General features: G+C 39.4%; 2 protein-coding genes across 5 annotated transcripts in view; one reads left to right on the top strand and one right to left on the bottom strand.

Annotated features, from left to right (window-relative positions):
* Positions 1-370: 370 nt before the first annotated feature.
* On the bottom strand, positions 371-14,076 carry PPP2R3C (protein phosphatase 2 regulatory subunit B''gamma). 2 transcript variants are annotated; one of them, XM_048308067.1, is made up of 13 exons: positions 13,966-14,076; positions 13,136-13,263; positions 11,911-12,015; positions 11,196-11,308; positions 10,295-10,392; positions 7,838-7,908; positions 6,968-7,100; positions 5,812-5,867; positions 5,664-5,739; positions 4,931-5,067; positions 3,218-3,355; positions 1,524-1,583; positions 371-810 (listed from the first exon to the last, which is right to left on the bottom strand). In XM_048308067.1, the coding sequence occupies exons 1-13, from the start codon at positions 14,012-14,014 to the stop codon at positions 622-624; spliced, it is 1,353 nt and encodes a 450-aa protein (XP_048164024.1). In that variant the 5' UTR covers positions 14,015-14,076; the 3' UTR covers positions 371-621. The 2 variants fall into 2 exon arrangements, with proteins under 2 accessions (XP_048164024.1, XP_048164025.1); XM_048308068.1 differs by having other exon boundaries at positions 13,970-14,058.
* Positions 14,077-14,124: 48 nt separating this feature from the next.
* The window catches only part of LOC125327958 (protein only RNase P catalytic subunit), a 41,423-nt gene continuing 34,627 nt past the window's right edge, over positions 14,125-20,920 (top strand). Inside the window, exons 1-4 of one of the 3 annotated variants that reach the window (XM_048308063.1) lie at positions 14,125-14,207; positions 14,707-16,107; positions 17,209-17,256; positions 20,606-20,738. In XM_048308063.1, coding sequence (XP_048164020.1) covers positions 15,107-16,107; positions 17,209-17,256; positions 20,606-20,738 — 1,182 coding nt within the window. In that variant the 5' untranslated portion in view covers positions 14,125-14,207; positions 14,707-15,106. Of the gene's footprint in view, positions 14,208-14,272; positions 14,389-14,706; positions 16,108-17,208; positions 17,257-20,605; positions 20,739-20,920 lie in introns of those variants that run through there. The other 2 variants (XM_048308065.1, XM_048308064.1) reach the window with 2 other exon arrangements.

Here is a 20,920-nt window from a genome sequence, read left to right as displayed (position 1 = left end):
TTTGGATTGTTTGGATTACTTTTAACTAGATCTAAAGCTAGTGCAGTTTTATTTCTGTTAATGAACCTCTTAAAAGTTAGGTGTCCAGTTATTTTAATTTTTAATTTACTTATCGTTCCTGTTACACACTTAAAGCTGGTCATGCATAGAAGAAAAAGTCCTAAATTCTTTACTTCTTACTGAAAACTACTGCTTTCACAACAGAATGTTCAATGGTGCTGTCACTAGAGGAAGCCATACTAGGGAGGCTTGGGATGGCTGAGTGGATATAGGCCAGTGCTGAAGATACCAAGAACCACATTCTTACTTTCAGGGAAATTCACACTTAGAATAAGGTATTTAAATAAGAATAGGGCTTGGTACACATGAAAAAAGTCCAAAAATATTTATTTAAAAAACAGGTGATTTTTGCCTCTTAAACAACACTTGCTTTCTTGGTTTCAGAAATTAGTTCTGTGATTCATGTATGTACCACATTTTGTATCTTACGGGGGGCAAAGGAGGAAGGGGGAGAAGTAAAATGGAGGAGGAATTGATTCAGATAATGAATGCTTCCAGCTTCCAACAGTTGGCCCATCAGATTGAGATCTCTCTATGGGTACAGTCTGCTCCCATTCGAAGTCATGTATCATCAACATCAGCAGTGTTGTCATTATCGCTTGCCACAAGGACCTCTCTGTTCTCGTATGTCCAGAACCCATTCAGATCAATTAGAATGCTGGTAACAGTGTCTCCTTGACTGCTATTGATCAAGTCTTGAAGGGAGATTTTGTAAGGGTCCTTAGGCTTCACCATATCAAAGATTTCATCCTATGAAAGACAAGTCAAAATTGGGAGAAAAACCCCCACACATTAATGAGCAGAATAATGGCTATTTCATACCATATACAGAATGATCTTTGGCTAACTAGTGCCACCCACACCAATTTACAAAAAGCAGCTGTTAAGTCCCAAAGCATTGAAAATACAAAGCACACTGACTGATTTGCTACAGTTCGGAGCAGTGTCCTCAGCTCCCACATCTCAACTAAGAATTTGATTTTGTGGGGAGGCTTCAGCCTCAAAGTGGTAAAATGAAACTCAGTTCACTTGTATGAGCTAAGTTTTGCAGAAACTCCTGTACTTTTTTTTTTTTAAGTACTAAAACTGCTAAATATAAAGTAGGCAGTATTTAGTTTTATAGGCTGTTTTTTTTAATTCACTAGTCGGTCCCCTGTCCCCCAAGGAATGATCCTCAGAACTGTGAAATGGACTTAGCAAGTACCTTCAAGTGTAAGAAACAGCAACATGTATTTAACAGGTAATTTGTCTATTATTAAGGAAACTACTAGAACATATCCGTTATTTTGGAGAGCAACTGCTGACCAGAAAGGAATTTTCAAACCTATGAGTAGGACAAGTCTGCTTATTTCTACTACTCTGCAGGTAAGTATACAGCAACCTACAAATGATGACATAACATAATTAAATCATGAAATGCTTATTCAACGATTATACATAGTACTCCATTTGGTAAAGCTAACCTTGACATCCTGAAAAGAAACTGGTTCTTGTCCATGAATTTTCATTTGTTCCTGAATAGCCTGAAAAAAAGAGAAGTTAGCAACGGCTAGTGCAGTATTATACTGGCGCTGTATGGAAGTTTTTTAATGCTTCTGCATCTTAAGCTGCATTGCCCTCTAACAAAGCATTCATGGTACAGCTTGCAATTGCTTTTCTTCTACAGGTGAGGCAGGGGTGAGCTACGGCATTATCAATGATATACATCTCTAGGTTCACAGTTCTTAATTAGTATGACATGAATCTCACTTTCATTATGACCAGTGTTTGAGAAATTTGCATATTATCCTTCAGCACTCAAAACTTAAGATACTCATACACTCGAACTATAAGGTTACATTTTCTGACACAGTATGAAATACAGGCTAGGGAAAGAGAGAAGGAAAATGACCAATCAGCAGAAAGACAGATTAATTCTTTTAAACACCTGCATCACCAAACCTGCATCTGCAAGTAACTGTGAACAAAACTCTTTCACTAGCGTAAGCTGCACAGCCTTGTCAGCACAGTTCTGCCAGCACAACCTCTGGAAGTGCAGACCTACTGACACTTAATGCTAGCAGAAAAGCAATCATTCAGAGTCAAGAGGAACTGTTCTGATTTCAAGGAAAACTTAGAACATTCCCTGTCCAAAAGGAGACTTGTTACAATATAGAAATAAGGTGGATATAAGATTATGCCTTGAGCAGGTCTGAATGCTTTAATGACTAATGAACTACGTACATTGTTCTTCATCCTTTAAGCATACAGCTAAGTACAATGACATTACCTATTTTTACAGTTATAATACAAAGATCCACATAAAGAAATTTGGAGTGCTTGCCCATGTCTGAATAGATATCACTGAGGGGATCCTGTACATGAATAAAGCATCAAGCTCACAACTCAGCTGAAACCACCCACAGCAAAAAATACGATTTTACTGCATAGCACTTCCCTTCCCAAGATATCTCAGGTATCTTTTAGAAAAACAGGACAAAACAACAAAATACCTGCCCCCTCTCCAAACCAAAATCACCACTAATCAGAAGGAAAAAAACCCAAAACAACAAAAACCCCATCACACACAAACCACAGTTTGGAGGAAGATTTTACAATCTTAAGTTAATTTTAACAGCAACTAAAAAAAATTAAGCTTAGTTTAAATCTATTTTGGAAGCAACAGGTAAAAATGCAGACTATGAAAAATGCAAGAAGCTTTTTGCAAGCAAAGCACTGAATGAAAAATCCCACAGCTGTACAGGCCTATCAATAAATTTAATTTTTTTTTCTTTTACTGAATTTTAGGATTACAGTTGAAATTAAAACCATGGGCAATAATCAGTTAGAACCATCATAAAAAATCTTAATAGGTAATCATCACGCAATTTTAGGACAATTCACATTTAAAAAACCCCCAAATCAATAGAAAATATTTTTCCTAACCAAAATCAAAACAGTTAACTTCAACTGCAGATAAACTACTGAAAATACCTTTTGAAATCTTTCCAATTTTTGTCTTTTTAAAAAAAATATTTTAAATCTTCTTAGAAGTCATTACTAGCCTGCCTGTGGCTATTGGTAATTTAAAGTGATTTCCTGCAGGTCTGCATGCAGAAGCACATAGGCTATAACACTAGAAACACAGAAAATGGCCTACTTGTATAAAGAGACTTACCCTAAAGAAATAATTAAGGGAAAAGACGTTCAGGTGTCCTTTGTTCTCTATATCAAGCAGTTTGAAAATATATTGCAGAGCTGCAGGCTCCTTTCTGTTTTCTAATGCAAGCACAAAGTCCAGGTAGGTTTTATAGTCCTAGAAGTAGATACAATCATGTTTATTACAGTCTTCTTTCTAAATTGATTTTGCAAGCAGGAACTCTCTAACTGGCAGCTATTTCATTGTAGGGGATCAGTCTATTTTCTGAAAAAGACAACATGAAATAGAAAATGGCTGCTACAACTAATGTGCACAGGAAAGTTACTTTTTAATGACTGCTGATAATGGGAACTCCTGCCATTTTAGAGGCAAAATAGCATTCCAAGCATAAATCCAAATTAAACATGCCATATATATGCTTTTAAACAATGTTTAATATATCTTTAAACTGCTGAACATACCCAACTAGTGAAGAAAAAACATTAAATGTTTTCATTACCACAAATTAAATGTCTAGCAGCAGCGAGCCTGCTGTTACCAAATAGCTAATTAAGTATATAATCCTTAGACCAGAGTCAGTGGTTTGGCAAATCATGTGCTAGAAACATTGGTCATGATTACAAATAAGTATCACACTTTTCTTTTTCATTAGTACTGATTCTTGGTTTCCCAATCAAGATACAGTTGTGACAAGGGCAGAAATCCTACAGCCCTGTGTGTTTAATAACCCTGTTTACCTGCAACATCTCAGAGTTGTGCTGTCATTCAGAGGGAGCTTGACAGCCTGGAAAAATGGGCTAACAGGAGCCTCATCAAGCTGAACAGAGGGAATGCAAAACCCTGTATCTGGGGAGGAATAACCCCATGTACCTGTAGAGTTGGGGGCTGACCAGTAAGAAAGCAGCTTTGCAACAAACAGGCCCTTGCAGCAAAGGCTGCTGAAAGCACCCTCAGCTGCATTAGGAAACGCTTTGCTGGCAAGTTGAGGAAGGTGAGTGATCCTTCTCTAGTCAGCACAGCTTACACTACATCCAGGCACTGGGTCCTGCTCTGGTCTCCCCCACACAAGAGAGATGAACCTACTGCTGCAAGTCCAGGAAAGGACAACTAAGAGGATCCCTCATGACCTCAGTGGCAAAAGGGCTGTATAGTGAATTTGTAACTTGTCACTGTACACTCCAGTCATCTGAATGCAGACAAGAATAGTGGCTAAACATTAAGTAAACCTTCAAAAAATATAGATATAAGGTGTTACTTTAACTCCTTTTAAATTAGGTAGACTTCTCATTTTTCACAGCTATGGAAAGCTTCCAATGAAAAACACAACTGTCTTCATGAAGAAGTAGACAGCTTAGCTAACTTGCACTGATCTCAAGTGTGCCACTTGTCTTTGGCTCTCTTTAAAGCATTACATTTAACTAAAAAGTACTGCTGCATCTACACATTTTTTCAACATGCACTTTTGTAATTGGATCTACAAGTGGCCTTATCCTAGCCTGTCTGGATTCTGTATCACCTCTGCTTTTTCAAACAAGCAATTTATTTTTAAGCAATCACCTTGCTCTTAAGAAAATTAACTTTCTAGTATGGTGCATGGTCATTTGTGTGCATAATGATAAACAAAAGTTACCTCAAGCTACTCTTTCTTTTAAAAATACTGATTATTAGACATTTCTCAACTCAGTAAGCCGAAGCTTTTATGCTGTGGACAAAGTGAAAATATGTGATTACCATTTCACCATCATAAGTTAAGCACTCTTGAAAGACACGATCCAAAAATATGTTGGTCAGAGTCCCTGTTCCGTATCGGGACAGTTCTTCTTTGCTGAGCATGCCATTGTGATCTTTATCAAGGTTTAAGTACTGACCTAGGGAGTAGATGAAAAAATCCAGCCATAATATACCTCTATCAGAAAAGAACTGTTTCAACCGAGAAAAATAAACACTGAAATTTTGTCAAATCCATAATAAAATTAATGCAGCTAAGTGAGAATATGCTAGATCCACAATAATATTTATAAAGCATTAGAAATAAGTGCAGAACATGGAGGGAGAGGAAGTGGGATTCCCATAATGAGGTGTTAGTAGTTCTGCTCTTAAGTTAATAGCTGTGGATACAGAGAGAGGAGCAGAAGGCTGAGAGCATATTATTTTATACAAATATGCTGTAAGCATGAAAAAAGAGCTAAAGACAATTCAAAGGCATGAACAGAGCCAGAAGAGAAGGTTACACAGGAATCTTGTACCTTGTGCAATAAGGTGACTGACTATAAAACCATGATAAAGAGCAACAGCAGAGAACCAAAACTATGAAGAAAGTCAGGAAGATATACTGCAAGGGTGGATACAGGATTTGAAAAGACGAGTTAGCAGGAGGGTTTAACATGACAAAAGCAGAGGAAAAATACAGTAATAATGTGACTAAGTCATACAAGAAAGAAGTGTTGACATAGAAAGGACCTACCATAAACTCTTAATGCAGAAGGAGCAGAAAACCAATTTGTTTCCTGACTTTCTTTAGAAAGTTCTTCATCCCTTAACTAAGTGAAACATAAAGTTAGAATTCAGAAAGAGTAAATTAAAATACAACAGTATATGTTAGAGACCTTTACCTCCAGTAAATCATCCAGGAAGCTGCAAGCTAAAATATCCTGTATCTTTATCTTCCCTGTAGCAAGAAAAGGAAAATACATTTTAACAGTTGTTCAGCCATTTGACTATTCCATTTGACTATTCTCATTTAAGTGGTTCTACTTAAGAAAGTATTTGGAGCAGAAAAAAAAAGCCTTTTTAAAAAACCAAAGCTAAACAAAACCCACATCTAACATCAAGGATAAGACTCTAATTTCAAAGATAAAATAAAATACCTTTTAAAATGACTGGACAAAACTAGCCTGGTATAGGCAGGAGTTATCCTGAAGCCTTAAAAGCCAGAAAACTCGATTAAAATAAATGTGAGTGTTCAACATCAACTCAAAATGTAAAATAAAAAACGCAAAGAAAGCATGCTTAAAACATTTGATGAAATAACAGTCTCCTAAGTGACATGATATTCTTACATCTTCGAAACTACAGATGTGACACAAAGCTAAGGTAGCAGAATGCACTTCTGCTGGTGCAGCTCTGACTGGTGCACAGACACTGTGCTCACCGCTGTGCAAAATAATGGCGTTGTAACTTCCACACACCCTCTCCACACGTTTGTAATTACCTCTGTCAGAGGCTGCTGCCCACACAATTCTGACCTTTACAAGGGGCACAGCTGGACCTTGAAAACACATGCAGTTTGCGATTTAAATCGAGGGCATACAAGGGAGCTGCACCTGTAACAAGGATTATCATACCTAACTGCAGACCTTTTCTAGTGGGTCTACACAGTGCACACAGATTTAATCACAGGAAAAGCACATCACTGCAACCATTCCTGACCATCTCCAGCTCTGCGGAGGTCCTGACAAGCAGTTGTGTTGTTGGTTGCAATGTTTTCTATTCACCCTGAACACTTATAAAATTAGCTACTGCTAATGGCTCATTATGATGAAACAGTATCTTGTTTCTCAGTTTCTATGAGATAAATCTATAGTACCTCAACTGATGGATATCTCACAGAAATTCATTAGCTGCAAAAGTAGATTATTAGATCCACAATAAAGAATTGTGGTCTTCAGTGGAAATGAATCTCCAATGATGAACAAAAGCCTACAAAGACAACTACATATTACTTTGAAAACACAAGTAGCTTCAGTGGAAACATTTCAAGAGACTTACCTGTTCTGAGAGGATCCAGAAAGAAGAAGAACTTTCTAACTGCTGTGCAGACATAAAAGGAGTAAAAAGATTTTTCTAAGCCATCCAGTTGTGGCAAAGTAGGGATGAGTTCCAAAATATAGTTTTCTAAATCCTGCAGAATTAAGAAAGAAAAGAAAACAAGCATTAAACACCACTATTGTTGCATCTTTGCTATATTCCTCCCTGGCTTTCAAGTGTATTTTATTAAAAATAAACAGTCCTGAAACAATGCAGAAAAGAGCAAGAAAGCAGGTAAAAAAGCTTCTGTCTCTGTGCAAGAAATCCCAGATCATATACATGCACCTGCAATTCTAGGGCTGAAACAATCTATAATAAAGCAGAATTTAACAAAGTACATGATATTTATATGTAAATATAAATGCAGTCAACTGTACCTTTTTCAAATATCAATGCATAACTCCTGACTGGATTATCCCACTGCTGAATACTCTTTAATAAAACTTTTTTCTTTAAGTTGAGCAGTAACTAGGACATTTATATTTATTTTATAATATTACCTCCCGTTAGAGCAGGAGAATAATTCACTGAAGAATAATTTGTTATTTTTACCATATCCTAATAAATCTAGTTAAGTGCTAATGACATGAAATCTTTGTAGATACAATCCCCTTTTCAGAAAATTACCCATATATTTGAAAGGCTAGCACCACTCTCACCACCAAATCTCCTGAACACATGAATTGCAATTTATCCCAACAAACGTGCCCACTCCAAATCTATGTTATGATACAAGCTTTTACAAGACAAGACTAGAAAAAACCTGGAATTTTTCTGATGCTCTGTCATTTGATTAAAGAGAGACATTAAGTTAATCAAGAATTTACTTACTGATTCTCTGAGGTACCCTTGTCCTGCTACATCATATAAACTGAGACCTATTCTTGTCTGATGAAGCCATACTGTGAAACAGAAAACAGAATTACAATGCAAGAAACCTATGGGGCTTTTGAGTTCTTGCCAAAATTTGAAGTTATTCTAGAGGCCGCAAGGCACAGCTAGATTTTAAGTGCCTCTTCCCATTTTTCTGAGATTTAAGCAAAGCCATGTCATGTACTGCTTAGAAACACTGTTTCAGTCTCTAAATTTGTAAAAGTCATTGGCAATATACTATAAATATACACTTTATAAATATATACTATTTGTAATATAAATATGCACCGTTGCCAAGATTGCCTTATAATAACTAGATGTGAAAAATGGCTGAGCAGACACCACATTTTATTTGGTGTATCACAGAATCATAGAATGGCTAGGATTAGAAGCAACCTTAAAGATCACCTAGTTCCAACCTTCCCTCACCATAGGCAGGGGTGCTACCTACCCACTAGATCAGAGTGCTCAAAGCCCCGTCCAACCTGGCCTTGGAACACTTCCAGGGATGGTGCATCCACAACCTCTCTGGGCAACCTGTTCCAGGGCCTCACCACCCTCTGAATAAAGTATTTCTTGCTAGCATCTCCTCTAAAATGTTTCCTCTTTAATATAAAACTGTTTCCCCTTGTTCTATCACTATATGCCTGTGTAAAAGTTGCTCTCCCTCCATTTATACGCTCCCTTTAAGTACTGAAAGTGCACAGTGAGGGCTCCCCCACAGCCTTCTCTTCTCCAGGCTGGACAACCCCAGCTCTCTCAGCCTGTGGTCATAGGAGAGGCTCTCATCTTTCCTGTGCTGACTCCCGGTGGGGTCTCACAAGTCTCAGAGCAGAGGGCAAGAATCATCTCCCTTGACCTGCTGTCCATGCTTCTTTTGATGCAGCCCAGGCTTTCCAGGCTGCAAGCACACACAGTTGGCTATCCAGAATCATATGGATTTGTTCTCTCTCACTGACTTAGAAATGCGTAGCAGTGCACTTTCACTGCATTAAACAGCTGTACAATGTCATATACATATAGATTGCTACAACACCTTTGTACAGCACCAGACACTGCAGCTACAGCCGAAGATCCTGCCCTCACTTCTGAGCTACGAGAATTAGAATTGCACAAACGTCTATTTTGTAATGAGAAAGCACATTAATTGGACAATCTACAGGACAATGTGCTTGAGGCCATTATTAAAGCACTGGAACAGTGATGGAGAATAGATTAGGCATAAGAACTATTATTCACAAACTCAACATTAAATTTAACTCCCATTTTATGAAGAAACAGTTCAAAAGTTCCTCTTATGCAATATGAGCTGTCCTTCAAAACATTCACTCTTCAAGGTAAGTGTTTCTCATGGTGGGCTAAGCGTCATTCAGATGGCAGAGGTTTTACAGTGAGGCTGTTTCTTTGTTGGCTTAAGTTTAAAGGTAAATGCATCACACATGAAATGATTTGGTGGTGGCAGCTATTATTATTATTATTATATTTGTTTGCTTAGAAAAACGGCATCATCCTAAATACACAAGACTTAAAACTTCTGGGTGAAACAAAGCTCTGAAAAAACCTCTGTGTCCATCTGGTTGGGCCTTTTTGAAACGCATACAATTTTAACAGACTTTGCCACAAGTCTCCTGTCCTGCAGCTTTTGGGCTCGTTGTTGGAAATGGGTCTGTGACTAATTTCTTGCGTATTGTACACGCCTGCACATCACATTTCCTTCTTAACACATTTCTCATCCCTTGCACCACAAGATTTTAAGTTAAGCAGTCTGAGCTGCTCAGAGAAAGGTGCCGTTCTCCTCTCTTGAAGGCTCTAGCAGATCTAAGAACACAGTAGCCGGGGCAAAAGATAATAACACAATCTTCCTTTCTGCTAGCCAGCCTAGTGTTTTAAACAACGTGTAATACAGATTTAAAAAAAAAAAAAAATTAAAAAGGCATTTTTCAGCCCAAATGGCTATTTATAATAAAAAATAGCTGAAAATATGGTAAGGCTACAGTGACAAGCACAGAAACATAGATATTTGACAATCAGTTAGAAAACATAGACAACACCACTCTGTAAAAGGACAAACAGCAAACAAAGCTATCTGCCTGATCATAGTGGTTAAGATCACACCTGCCATGGAACTTTATTGTTTTGCACTTCACAACATTGCCTGAATAAAGGAAATCAGAATGACAATATACATAACAAACAGATCAAGGATAACTGTGGCCAGGGAGAGGTGGATTTTAGAGGTATGGTGGACTCCCACCTTTTAGTAACCAGAAAAAAATCCCAAGCCTCAAGAAAAACAGCATTTGCAGTTAAGCGCAGATCTCACTGCTGCTGAAGGGAACATCAAGTAACTAATAAGGCTGAAAATAGCCTTAAAATGAAACAACTTCTCTCTAAGCAGAAGAAGCATCCACTAACCTTTTCGCATGACATAATTGAAAAACTGCATGATAGATATTCTCCCATAAGGATCATTATGGAGTAATTTAGCAAAGATCTTCGCTGTAAAGAATTGTCTGTAAAACATAAACACAAAGCTACTTCTGTGCATCCGATTACACTGCACTGACAAATCCAGTTACAGTATCTGAAATTTACAGATCCTGTAAAATAATGTTTTAACACAGAATATGTTAATATGCTACATTACACTCATCAAGTGGGATCCTACCAAGTAACAACAGTAAACTCAATAAAAAGCAGCTACCTTTTCTGCTCACGAGACTCTTCATTGATGTAGAACTTTTGAGAGCTTTTATTCAATTTAATTTCTCTTTAGTACAATATGTTTGGTAGCTTCCAATCTTCAACAACAATATGCTCATAAAAGAAACTGCCAGTACTGACAAATAATCTGCTTCTGCCCAAAACTCAATCACAAAGCCATGTGCACAACAGCCATCTCCAACAGGAGCACAAAGAAGACCATTCATTGCATGCTGTGCACGGAACATCTGGTAGAAAATTCTGCATCAGAAGGTATTAGGGAAGGTTGGGCAATATCACTAGAGACATGACTTCCAGTTCAAATACATAATGTGCTATTTGCTGACCACTAACATCATAAAAATGCTAATGCTGATAAAAAGTTCTCCGTCAAAAGGATGCACTACCATTCTTTCATGCACCTCTGTTAAAAGTCACCTCAAGAGATGCAGAGTACACCTTTGCAAGGATGTCAAGCAACCAGTTCATCAGTAACTACATGGATATGATTTCTTCTCACCATTAAACTGTTCCCATCTATTTTAGCAACTGAAAGTTACAGCAGCACTTAGGTTTAGTCAAAATGAGCACATACAACAGAAGAACGCCTTACTTGCATTTTGGTCCAGCTTTTTCACCAACTTTCAAGAAGTTCTCATAATTGATCATTGCTTCTTCCCCAATCATTGGTGATGTCTGATGTTTGTCCAGTAGAAACCATAGATTCTTAAAAGTTATTTATATTTGGTTAAGAAGGTATCTCTAAAGAGATGTCAATGTACTTAAGATACAGTGTTTTAAGAAACTCAGCAAAAATGTGGGCTTGATGCAAGGCTCTCCCAGTTAATCAGTACACACAGTCAGTTCAGCCAGAAAAGTGAGTATGCACTACTTCCACCGCCTTACATGCTGTTAAACACATGCACACTCTCTCTCCCTCACTAGGATTTCTAGGGTCACACTAAAAAGTCTAGGGTCACTTCTGTCTTTGCAGTGCAATAAAATCAACCATCTTCGGAGTGTCTCTCAGTGATACATAAACAGAACCTATTTCATCATCTGGGCCCACCAGGGGAATCACTGCAACATGCTGGAAAACCAGAAGCCATCAATTTAGTCCTCACATACATCATAACGAGGAAGCTTCATGCTGGCATTACCAGCCCAAGGCTATGCAGGACTTCAGCTTTACCTAGTACTGTGTGCCCAAATACAAAGCATCTTACCACAAGATTCTGTGGGCGCACAGGAGATAATCAAACTCTGACAGGAGATAATCTAAATCCATTCAGAAGCCATTACAAGATATACAGAAAATAATTTTCTACCTGCAGCTCTTCATTATCCAACAGTTCTCTACTTTTTCTTTGCAGAAAGACAGCTCTAGATTCTTCTCTTAATTTCTGAAGCAAGACTTCATCTTCAGCTGGCAGCTGGAAACATTGTGGCATTTTAATTTTCTGCACAGTGGTAGCATTCAAAAACTACACATACAGCAAGTAGTCTTAGGTAGTCTTGAGTCATAGGCTCTGATTGAAGTTGTTTACGTGACAGAAGACAGCCAGTCTACCAGACTTGCTTCTGCTACAAGGGATATCACTTGCATACTGTCTCAAACCATTTCAATAATGAAGTATTTAATTAAAGCAGGACATCGTTAACATGAAAGACACTCTAAGTAGCTCATACCTGAGGTACCCATCCAGTAAGCACTTTCCCATGCTAGATATGAGGGCTCACACATAAAACACATTTACTGCTGTGTTCTACTTGGGAGAGAGCAGCACATTGTATTTTGTGGTAGGCCTGATTCTCAAAAGTGTGAATGTCTACTAGACGTGTTTTGGCCAACAAATAAGATGAAAGAACACCTAGTGTAAAAATTCCGCCAATATTTATGTGCCAAACTGTACAGCACCACCAGAATTTGGAGAGTTGCACATATATCAATCAACTGAAACATAGGTACTCCAGAACTTAATTGGCAGAAACATGAGATCCTAAGGAATACATGACCATGAGAGGTTTGACAAAAGCTGAGTGGTCAAGTTGATGAGTGCCAGCAATATCAAGATGTCAACATGTGCTCCCATCCCAATCTGATTCATCTCACAATTAGGTTGCTAGACCAAGCATTTCTGCTGGATGATGCAAGCAACAGATTTATCTTTAGTCTGCAAAACCAAAGACCCACCATTTTCATTAGGCAGCATCCCATCATGTCTAAATAGGAACCTGAAGATAGATATGTGTAACATCAGGACATCAAAATTTAGTTAGAACATGAAGTGCCTCTGAAAGAGAACTTCCTATCTTTACCAATCAGGCTGATTAGCAACCCATTTCACTGCCTTTGGTAAGATTCTCAGTAATTATTTAAAACTAATGAAATTCACAACTGAACAAAACAACAAATTAGACTAATCAATCCACGTCAGTCAGATTTCAATCTACTTTAGCTTCTGAAGGTGCAGGGTCCTTGTGAGTGACAACAACTTTCTTTACAACACAGAATAGCCTCTTATTAAAAGTTTATCTGGATACTTCACTTACCCTGTAGTAAAATCGTGGTATGTTTGCATATGATATACTGTCACTTTTTTTCCCTCCTTTCCATTCCATGTAATATTTTGTGAACAATTCCATTTCTTCATCCTTCAGCTCTTGTTCACTCTTTTTGGCTGATTGACACAGAAAAGAATGTTCACGTTGTACTTCAGAGTTCTAACATAACGAGAGGCTTGAAAAATACAGTTAATACTGAGGCTTATCCGGTTGTGCGGTTTAGTAACACAAATATTAGGTAGAAATGAGTGGAGCACAGACCAATCATATAAATTACGTAAGAATACATAACATAAGTATTTTGAGTATATACACAGCACCTCTTTCACTGAATGACTGTTCACACCCGATTCACTGCAAGGTACGCAGCGGTAGCAGCTACATGGGGATGCCTGACAGAGCAGCAGCGCTCCTGCTTCAGTGGCAGCCCTGTTTGAGACGCTGCGAGGGGCGAGCCGCAGCTTCAGACCGCCTCCCCGTGCCGGGCCGGGGACGCCGCTGCGCACCTGCGCCAGCTCTGGGTGCGCTCACCGCGAACACACCGCTCCCAGCCAAGGCCGCCGCAGGGGCAGGCGCTGGGCAGCGCAGCCCTCACAGCTCCTCACCGCTGCCTCTCACTGACCCCTGAGAGATGGCAGTTTGTTTCTGAGGAGGGCGACTGCGGAACCCGCCCGGCCCCTGCGGCAGCCTGGACACGGCGAACTACGGCAGCACCGGAGAGGCCGACGCTCGCCCCGCCGGCCCTGCCTCCGCCCCGCCGGTGGCTGCGGGCACCCCGGGGCGCTTCCCTCGCCCGCTCCCGATCCCGGGGCACTCACGCACGCGGCGCGCGGCCAGGCGGGCCCGCAGCCTCCGCTCCCAGTCCATCTCCCCGCGCACGCGCGCTGCCCTACGCGAGGCGCCTCCGTCCTCCGGCGCTTCCTGCCCGCACCCAACATGGCGGACGCCGCCCCGCCCGGTGAGGCGCGATTGGCTCCACGCGCTTCCGGGCCAATGGGAAGCTGGCCCGCCCTGCTGTGGGCGCGCGCCTGCTGCGCGTGGGTGCCGCGCGCGGCGTCAGGTGGGCTTCTTGCGGAGGCGTGAGGGGGGGGGGGATGAGGGAGAGCGGGGGCAGCGGGAGCGACTTTCCCAAAGGCTGGGAGTTCTGCGGCACGGCTGGACCGGGCCCGCGCGGTACCGGGTGAGGAATGTGGGGCCATGCGGGGTCACCCCGTGAGGCGGACCCGCCTGCGGATCTCCCGGTATTTACCTGGATAACCTAACTTGTACCTGGGATTTCGGTATAATTACCGCCCGCAGTGTTGCTCCGCCTCTGCAGCGGCGTTACCTAGGATTTGGGATTGGGGAAACAAGTCATAGAGAAGTTTGTCACCAGGTGAAAAATGTGAGGGAAGCAGTGTAGGAACCCCGTCCTGGGACTGCCTGAAGGATCAGGATTGGGATTCCTCACCTGAAATCGTCGAGTAACCTTGAATTTCGTGTTTGCTAGCATGCAGATGTAAATATCACAGGAAACCACGGAGCAGGTCATGATGTCGTCGTGTTGTTTTGATTTTTAGGAAATCTCCCGACTTGGACAAAGGCAGGAAGAAAAACCCGGTGCTTTTGCATAGCTGTATCAGCGTTGCCTTTCTGCGTACAACACAGACAGTACTCATCATTGCTGTAACCAATAAACAGGAATCATAATATGCAAAAGATCTTTTCTAGAAAGAAAGATACCCTCATTTTGGATGATTGTCCTTACAGTCTAAGAGATTAACTGTTGTGAAAAAAGATTTTACTGTTTTTTGTGTCCATAAGAGACAGAAAGGACTCAAAGAACAAGCATTTTGAAACAGAACCTTATACAGCTTGACAGCCCTTGGGCTTTTATTAATAAACATGCCCATGCAAACTGTATTTTTCATTTTATAACTTCATCAGATACAGTGAGCTAATAGATAATTTCGTCTTGTGATGGCACTCTTTTCTCAAACTAGTCAGCAGGGTTTTCAGGCTTTGCTATGGAAATGTCACATGTTCTGGCCTGTTTCAAGATGCCGACAACTGTTTGCTGCCTCTTTCAGCGTCTCCAATAGGGAAAAAATTAACTATCTCAGTTTTATGACATCTTCCAGCACTGCATTACCAGTGGACCCCAAAGAAACTGACGTCTTACCTACCAAGAAAAGATCTGAAATTGATTGCAAAGAAGGAAAAGGATGGGATGAGGAGACTAAAGAAATACCTGAAGGGAAATTCCGCTTTTCTTCCTCTCTTGGAGCTGCAAAGAAGTGGTCAATGAGTCATGTTCAGTCAAGGCATAAGTTTAGCAATGTACAACCTCCAGAAAAACCTTTGCAGGCTGAGGAATGGAACAAACTAAGGGAAGATTTCCAATCACCTGAAATATTTGAAGAGGTGATGCTGAACAGTATGATCAGGTGCAACAGCCCCATTGATGTGGCCAAGTCCTTGCTGACCCACCTGGCAAAGCGTAATGGTGACATTGCATATAATGTGTTGGTCAAATACCTGACACTGTGTGTCCAGCAGGGACAGGTTTCAGAAATCCGTGATGTGTATGATATAATGAAAGTCAGATTTAAGATTTTAGAAAGTGGTGCTTACAACCTTCTAATCAGGGGGCTGAGCAACTCAGATCAATGGAGAATGGCCTTGACTCTTTTGGAAGAAGTAAAAAAGATTATGAGTCCCTCACGGACATGCTATGAATCTTGTATCAAAGCAGCCAGCCGTCACCAAGAAATGAAACTCGCCTTTGAACTGTATGATGAAATGTTGGCTAAAGATGTGATCCCAACCTTGGATGTCCTGCAATCATTTTTTGACTACAGCAGGGGTATGAAAGATGCTGAGTTACAAAAAGGGCTCTTTGGTATCCTCTTATATTTGAGAGAGAACCAGATATATCCTCACAAAACATTTATGCGGAGTATAAAGCTATGGTTTGAAAGGTAAATAATGTTTCAATAGCAAGGTGCAGTTCATGAGGAGGAGGGATTCAGATTTTCCCACAGATCAACTCTGAGACCCCTCAAGGTCTCATTTTGATTTTTGTTTCTCCACAAGAGACTTGTTGTCATGAAAAATTGCATTTTATTTTTGCTCCCAAATTATTGTGAAAGTTTAAAATTTGTACTGATTTCATCTTTTCTTTTACCTGTTAAATATTACTCCTTGGTACAAAAATTAGGAAATCATGGTGGGTCATGGCAATTCAAAATAGCTGACTTCTTGTCTTTCTGGGGTGGTACATGAGGAATATTGACAGGTGTACGAGGGCTTTGCCTGTAATTTATTGAAGTGTAGAAGTAGTAAGCTAGTTGAAAGTTAGATAGTTTCTTTTTTTAAATGAAAGAGGCAGCAAATTCCACTAGGTAAAGTGAAGATTAAATGTATTGACTTTGTTCACCTCCTAGCATTCTATACAATCTTTATAGGAGGCTCTTTGTTTCAGCACAGTATTTAGCAGGTCACACGGTTTGTTGTCATGAGAAGTGTTTGTCAGACTCTGCAAATTACAGCTTGTTACACTGTGCATGCACAATGGGGTTCACCTGAGCCCATTCCATTTTGTCATGAGGTCGTATGTGAGCCCATCTGTGATTTTTTTTTTTTTTTTTTTTTTTAAACTGTTGGCTTTGATTTATGTGGGCTACAGAGCCATTTTACAGGTTACTCTTCCTGGATGGAAAATGTGGCAGTGGGAATGCACTACCATTTTTGGAATGGTTTATGAATGTGTAGGGCAGTAACTTAAAAGTTGTCAGTGCACCCTGATTGTTTGTATGGTTCTTAAAATTTGGGGACAACATAAACTATGGAGGTTGATGGTGTTAGTTCTTTGCATGCTGTTAAATGCTGGTTCTTTATATAGTATTTCCAGGTGTTGCTAAATTAATATGGATCTTTGTGTAATTCCTATGCAGGGTAGATGATTGTTTGGTTTTTTATTTCTAAATGTTGACCAAAATGTAATTATTCTGACAGGTAATTCAGATATCATTAAATAAGAATCTAATGTTTTTATTTATCTTTCCCTCTGTACATATTAGTATACCAGGAGGGAACTGGAGAGGACGCCTGACCAACATTAAAGACAGGTAAATGCAACATTTTATTTATAAGTGAGGTGTTGTCTTGATTATTCTATCTTGAAATCTTCTTTCAAAAACAAAAATAGTTTTCCTTATATACGACAATATTTTAATCCTTGAGGGTATGAGCCTTTGTTGTGACATACGATTTCACAAACTTCAGTTTCCAGCTCTTTCTTGTACATTAAACAAGACCCAACATGCACATTTGGAAAAGAGTTATGCTAAGCAGAGCCAGGATGGAAAAACACAGCAAAATATAAGAGTTTTTAAGTAAAAAAGTTTTACTGTGTGGCTTATTTGTCTACTGTTTAGGATTTAAAGACTTTATTTTTTGTTGGCTTTATAATACTGTTGTTTAACATGATATATAGCGGAGAAGCTTTGGTGTGTAAAGTGTTATCTTCTTGAAAACTGATACTGTTTGCACACTGCAGTTAATTTGTACAGATGGAAGGTTTCTCCCTTCCTATCTGATTATCAGTGAAGACAAAATGGTTCTTAGGTTTTCACAGGCATAGCTTGGATGTGTGTTTCTATTACAGTGCAGTTTTCTTAATGTCTGTAAACTGCTATTTTAAATGTTATTCTATTTGAAACCTTGTTCTATGCTTTTGTAGCAATTTGGCAGCTATAAATGTATTAATTAGGAGCATGTTTCCAATGGATTATGGGTTTTTTAGGTGGTTTATAAAAATACTTTATGTTGCATACTCTGAAGTAAAAGCTCGTATAGAGCCTGCAGCTTTTGAAGCCCTTGAAACAGCAGCACAACTCACTCTTCTAAGAATTGTTTTCTATACAATAAATTATTATTGTGTATGAATGTGTGTGGTACTGTACTCTGTTATAATAATAAATAATATTTTAGACAACCTTTTCCAGCCTTTAAGAGCTTCAAAATTCTAAAGTCATTTGTCTTGACTAAGAGCTGAGTCTGTTTTCTATCTTACTGTCTGTAAACAGTTAAAGACTTTGAGAGCTAAAACTGACTTAGATCACCTCACCTTTTACCATGGATTAAGAATCTGTGAACAAAGTGATGACAAGTAGTTACGTAGTAGTTATGCTGTTAGAACTGTAAGAACACTTTATTTTGAACTAAACAAGTTTGAGGTAGCCTACTTGGATAAGTATTTGAATAAAATTAAAATGGTTTCAAGAAAATAAAAATAATAAAAGAGCTTTGTTTTGTTTAAATAAAATGGATGCTGACAGATAAACCAAAAAAGAGTTCATTGGTTTTGTTGGTGTTTTTATGTGGGCTTGGTTTTTCTTTTTGGCCCTAATCATAAGGGACAAAGCCCTTAATGTATCTCTGAAACTCATGCAGTGATTGTTACTAGACTCTTCTCTGCAGTCAGCATAACTGATGTCTTAAAACATGAGTCTTGAGTTAAAAAATCCATGTTTAAAAACTGTTTTTTCCTAAACTGACTTTGGCAAGTTAATAGGCTTATTCATAGGTTATTCTGATTTTGTATAAATACTGGCAGTTATATCTAAGATGCTCATATGCAGGATATTTTCTTCTTCCTCTAGCACTGAGTTCCTAGTTTCTTTAAACAGTGATAGCCAGAAACTTGAACCCCCTACAAATAAACCTTGAAATTTGACCATTTTTTCTTTTGAGAGTTGCAAGACTTTTCATCTGTGGCCTTTTCCCAGTGCTGGTAAGGTTTTGCAGCACTCGGTTGGTGAGATACATGGTTGTGCCTCTTGGCAGGCATGGATCTGAGTGTTCTCTGTAGTGTAACCTCGCTCATGCTGTTCTGGAAAATTGTTCAGGATCTCTTGCGACATGCCAGCACTCTTCTTAAGGAAACTAAAGAGTTTGAGGGCTGTTTCTTCACATCCCCTATTGTTCTATACTGTGATCTTTTCTTTTATGGTGGATTCTCAATCTCTTTGATATTCTAGTCTTAAAAAACATGCATGGACTAATCAGTGGAGAGTTCTTGCATGTGTCAGAGACAAAAAAATATATGATTTAGGATTTGCAGACTGCAGTTGCTACCATAGCTGCTGGTCGTGCAACAGGGAAAAAAGAATACTGAGAAGTGGATGATGTAAGTGATAAGGAAACTGTGCCAGTGCTTGCAGTCACACAGTCCCTGACACAGCTGTGCCTCATGGAAGTGTTTGTGGCTCTGGGAAATGAATGCCAGTTGGTGGCATTGGTTGACTGTACCTGCAGAGCTTTTTCTTCTGCAGCAGTCTGCATTTCTAGATCCGTGTGAGACTCAGCCTGTGCTGCAGAGCAGGAATGGAAGTATTTTAGCAATAAACAAGTAGTGATTAGTTGTCAGGAGACAGCAATGTAAAGCTGCTTTCTGTTTGGGTGCAGTCAGCCAGATATTAGAAAGTCCTTGGTGTTATGGGGCATCGTACAGGTATGCCAGTGTGACTTAATATTCCTGAGAGCTTTCTGAGAAAAGAGTATTTCTGTCTTAGTCCCATTCTGCTCTCAGTCTGTTCTCTCTGACCACCTTGGAGAGATCTGAGCAAACAGCCTAGAATTAAGGGGAAGTCTGGTAGTGAAAGACAAGTGGCACAAATAAGTCAGTATTGCTCACTATTTGCTTTTCCAACTGTACAACAGATTTATGTTACCTTTTCTTGCTTTCCTTGGTTTTTTTTTTTTATTTTTCCTTATTCTTTTGGGCAGGGTTATTCCTATACCTGTGGCAGGTTTGGTTATTCTAAACCTTGATAAACCAGGCACATATAGCTTAGGTTTTTTTGTTAGGAGCAGTCGTTGGCACAACAGTGGAGCATTTCACTGGTGCATTTTCTTGTTGTAAGACTTCGGAATGGATTTATAGCTAGATCAAGGCTCTGCGATGTGCCTGCTAGCTTCAACTAACATGTCTACAGCTGTTTCATATATTCTGTTCAGGCCAGTGCAACAGGCTCACCTTCCCACATTGACATCAGGGCTCTGTGTGTCCGTAATGACTTTCCTGTCTAGTAGGGAAACTTTTGAATGTTTGAGATGTGGGAATTTGTGGTAATGCTTAGGATAGAACTCCTATCTCTCAAGGTATAAATAAATGCTGAGGAATTAAATATTCTGTTTTCCCCCTTGCTTTCCTGCAGAGTTTTACTGCTAAGTCTTCAGATGTCACTAGAATTAAATTTTTGGTGCTGATCCCACTAAATCACATAAAAATAATTCTAGTGACTTTAGTAGGGTTTGGATGCATCACAGAAAGAGTACAGCTGATTTTCTGATGATTGTACTCTGTTGGGGTTCTTGTAAAGAATTGTGCTCGTTGATAAGTTAGTAATATTTAAGGAGTTTCTTATTTAAAAGCCTTTTTCCTTTTATTTTCTTGTTTCGCTATTATTGCAGTGGACAATGCCCAGTTTGCAACCATCAGCTGGAGGATAGTAACCTCACCGAAGAGGAGTACAGTAATCTCAGCGAGAGAATAGTAAGGGATGTGATACATGGAACTGACACTTTTAGAAAGACAAGTCCACAGGTAGGTCTTGCACACTGCCAGGTTCATTGGCTAGAAAGGTAATACACAAGTAATGTTCAGACACTTCAAAAACACTACAAATTTTTTTCTTTGTTTTAAACATTGATGGGCCATTAGATACGCCATGAAGTATCCTATGTGTCTTTTTCAGTTGTGTTTATAATTCAGGTCTAAATCTCAGC

Source organism: Corvus hawaiiensis, chromosome 6 (genome assembly GCF_020740725.1).
Source record: "Corvus hawaiiensis isolate bCorHaw1 chromosome 6, bCorHaw1.pri.cur, whole genome shotgun sequence".
Taxonomy (NCBI): domain Eukaryota; kingdom Metazoa; phylum Chordata; class Aves; order Passeriformes; family Corvidae; genus Corvus; species Corvus hawaiiensis.
This window is presented reverse-complemented; position numbering and strand designations above follow the sequence as displayed.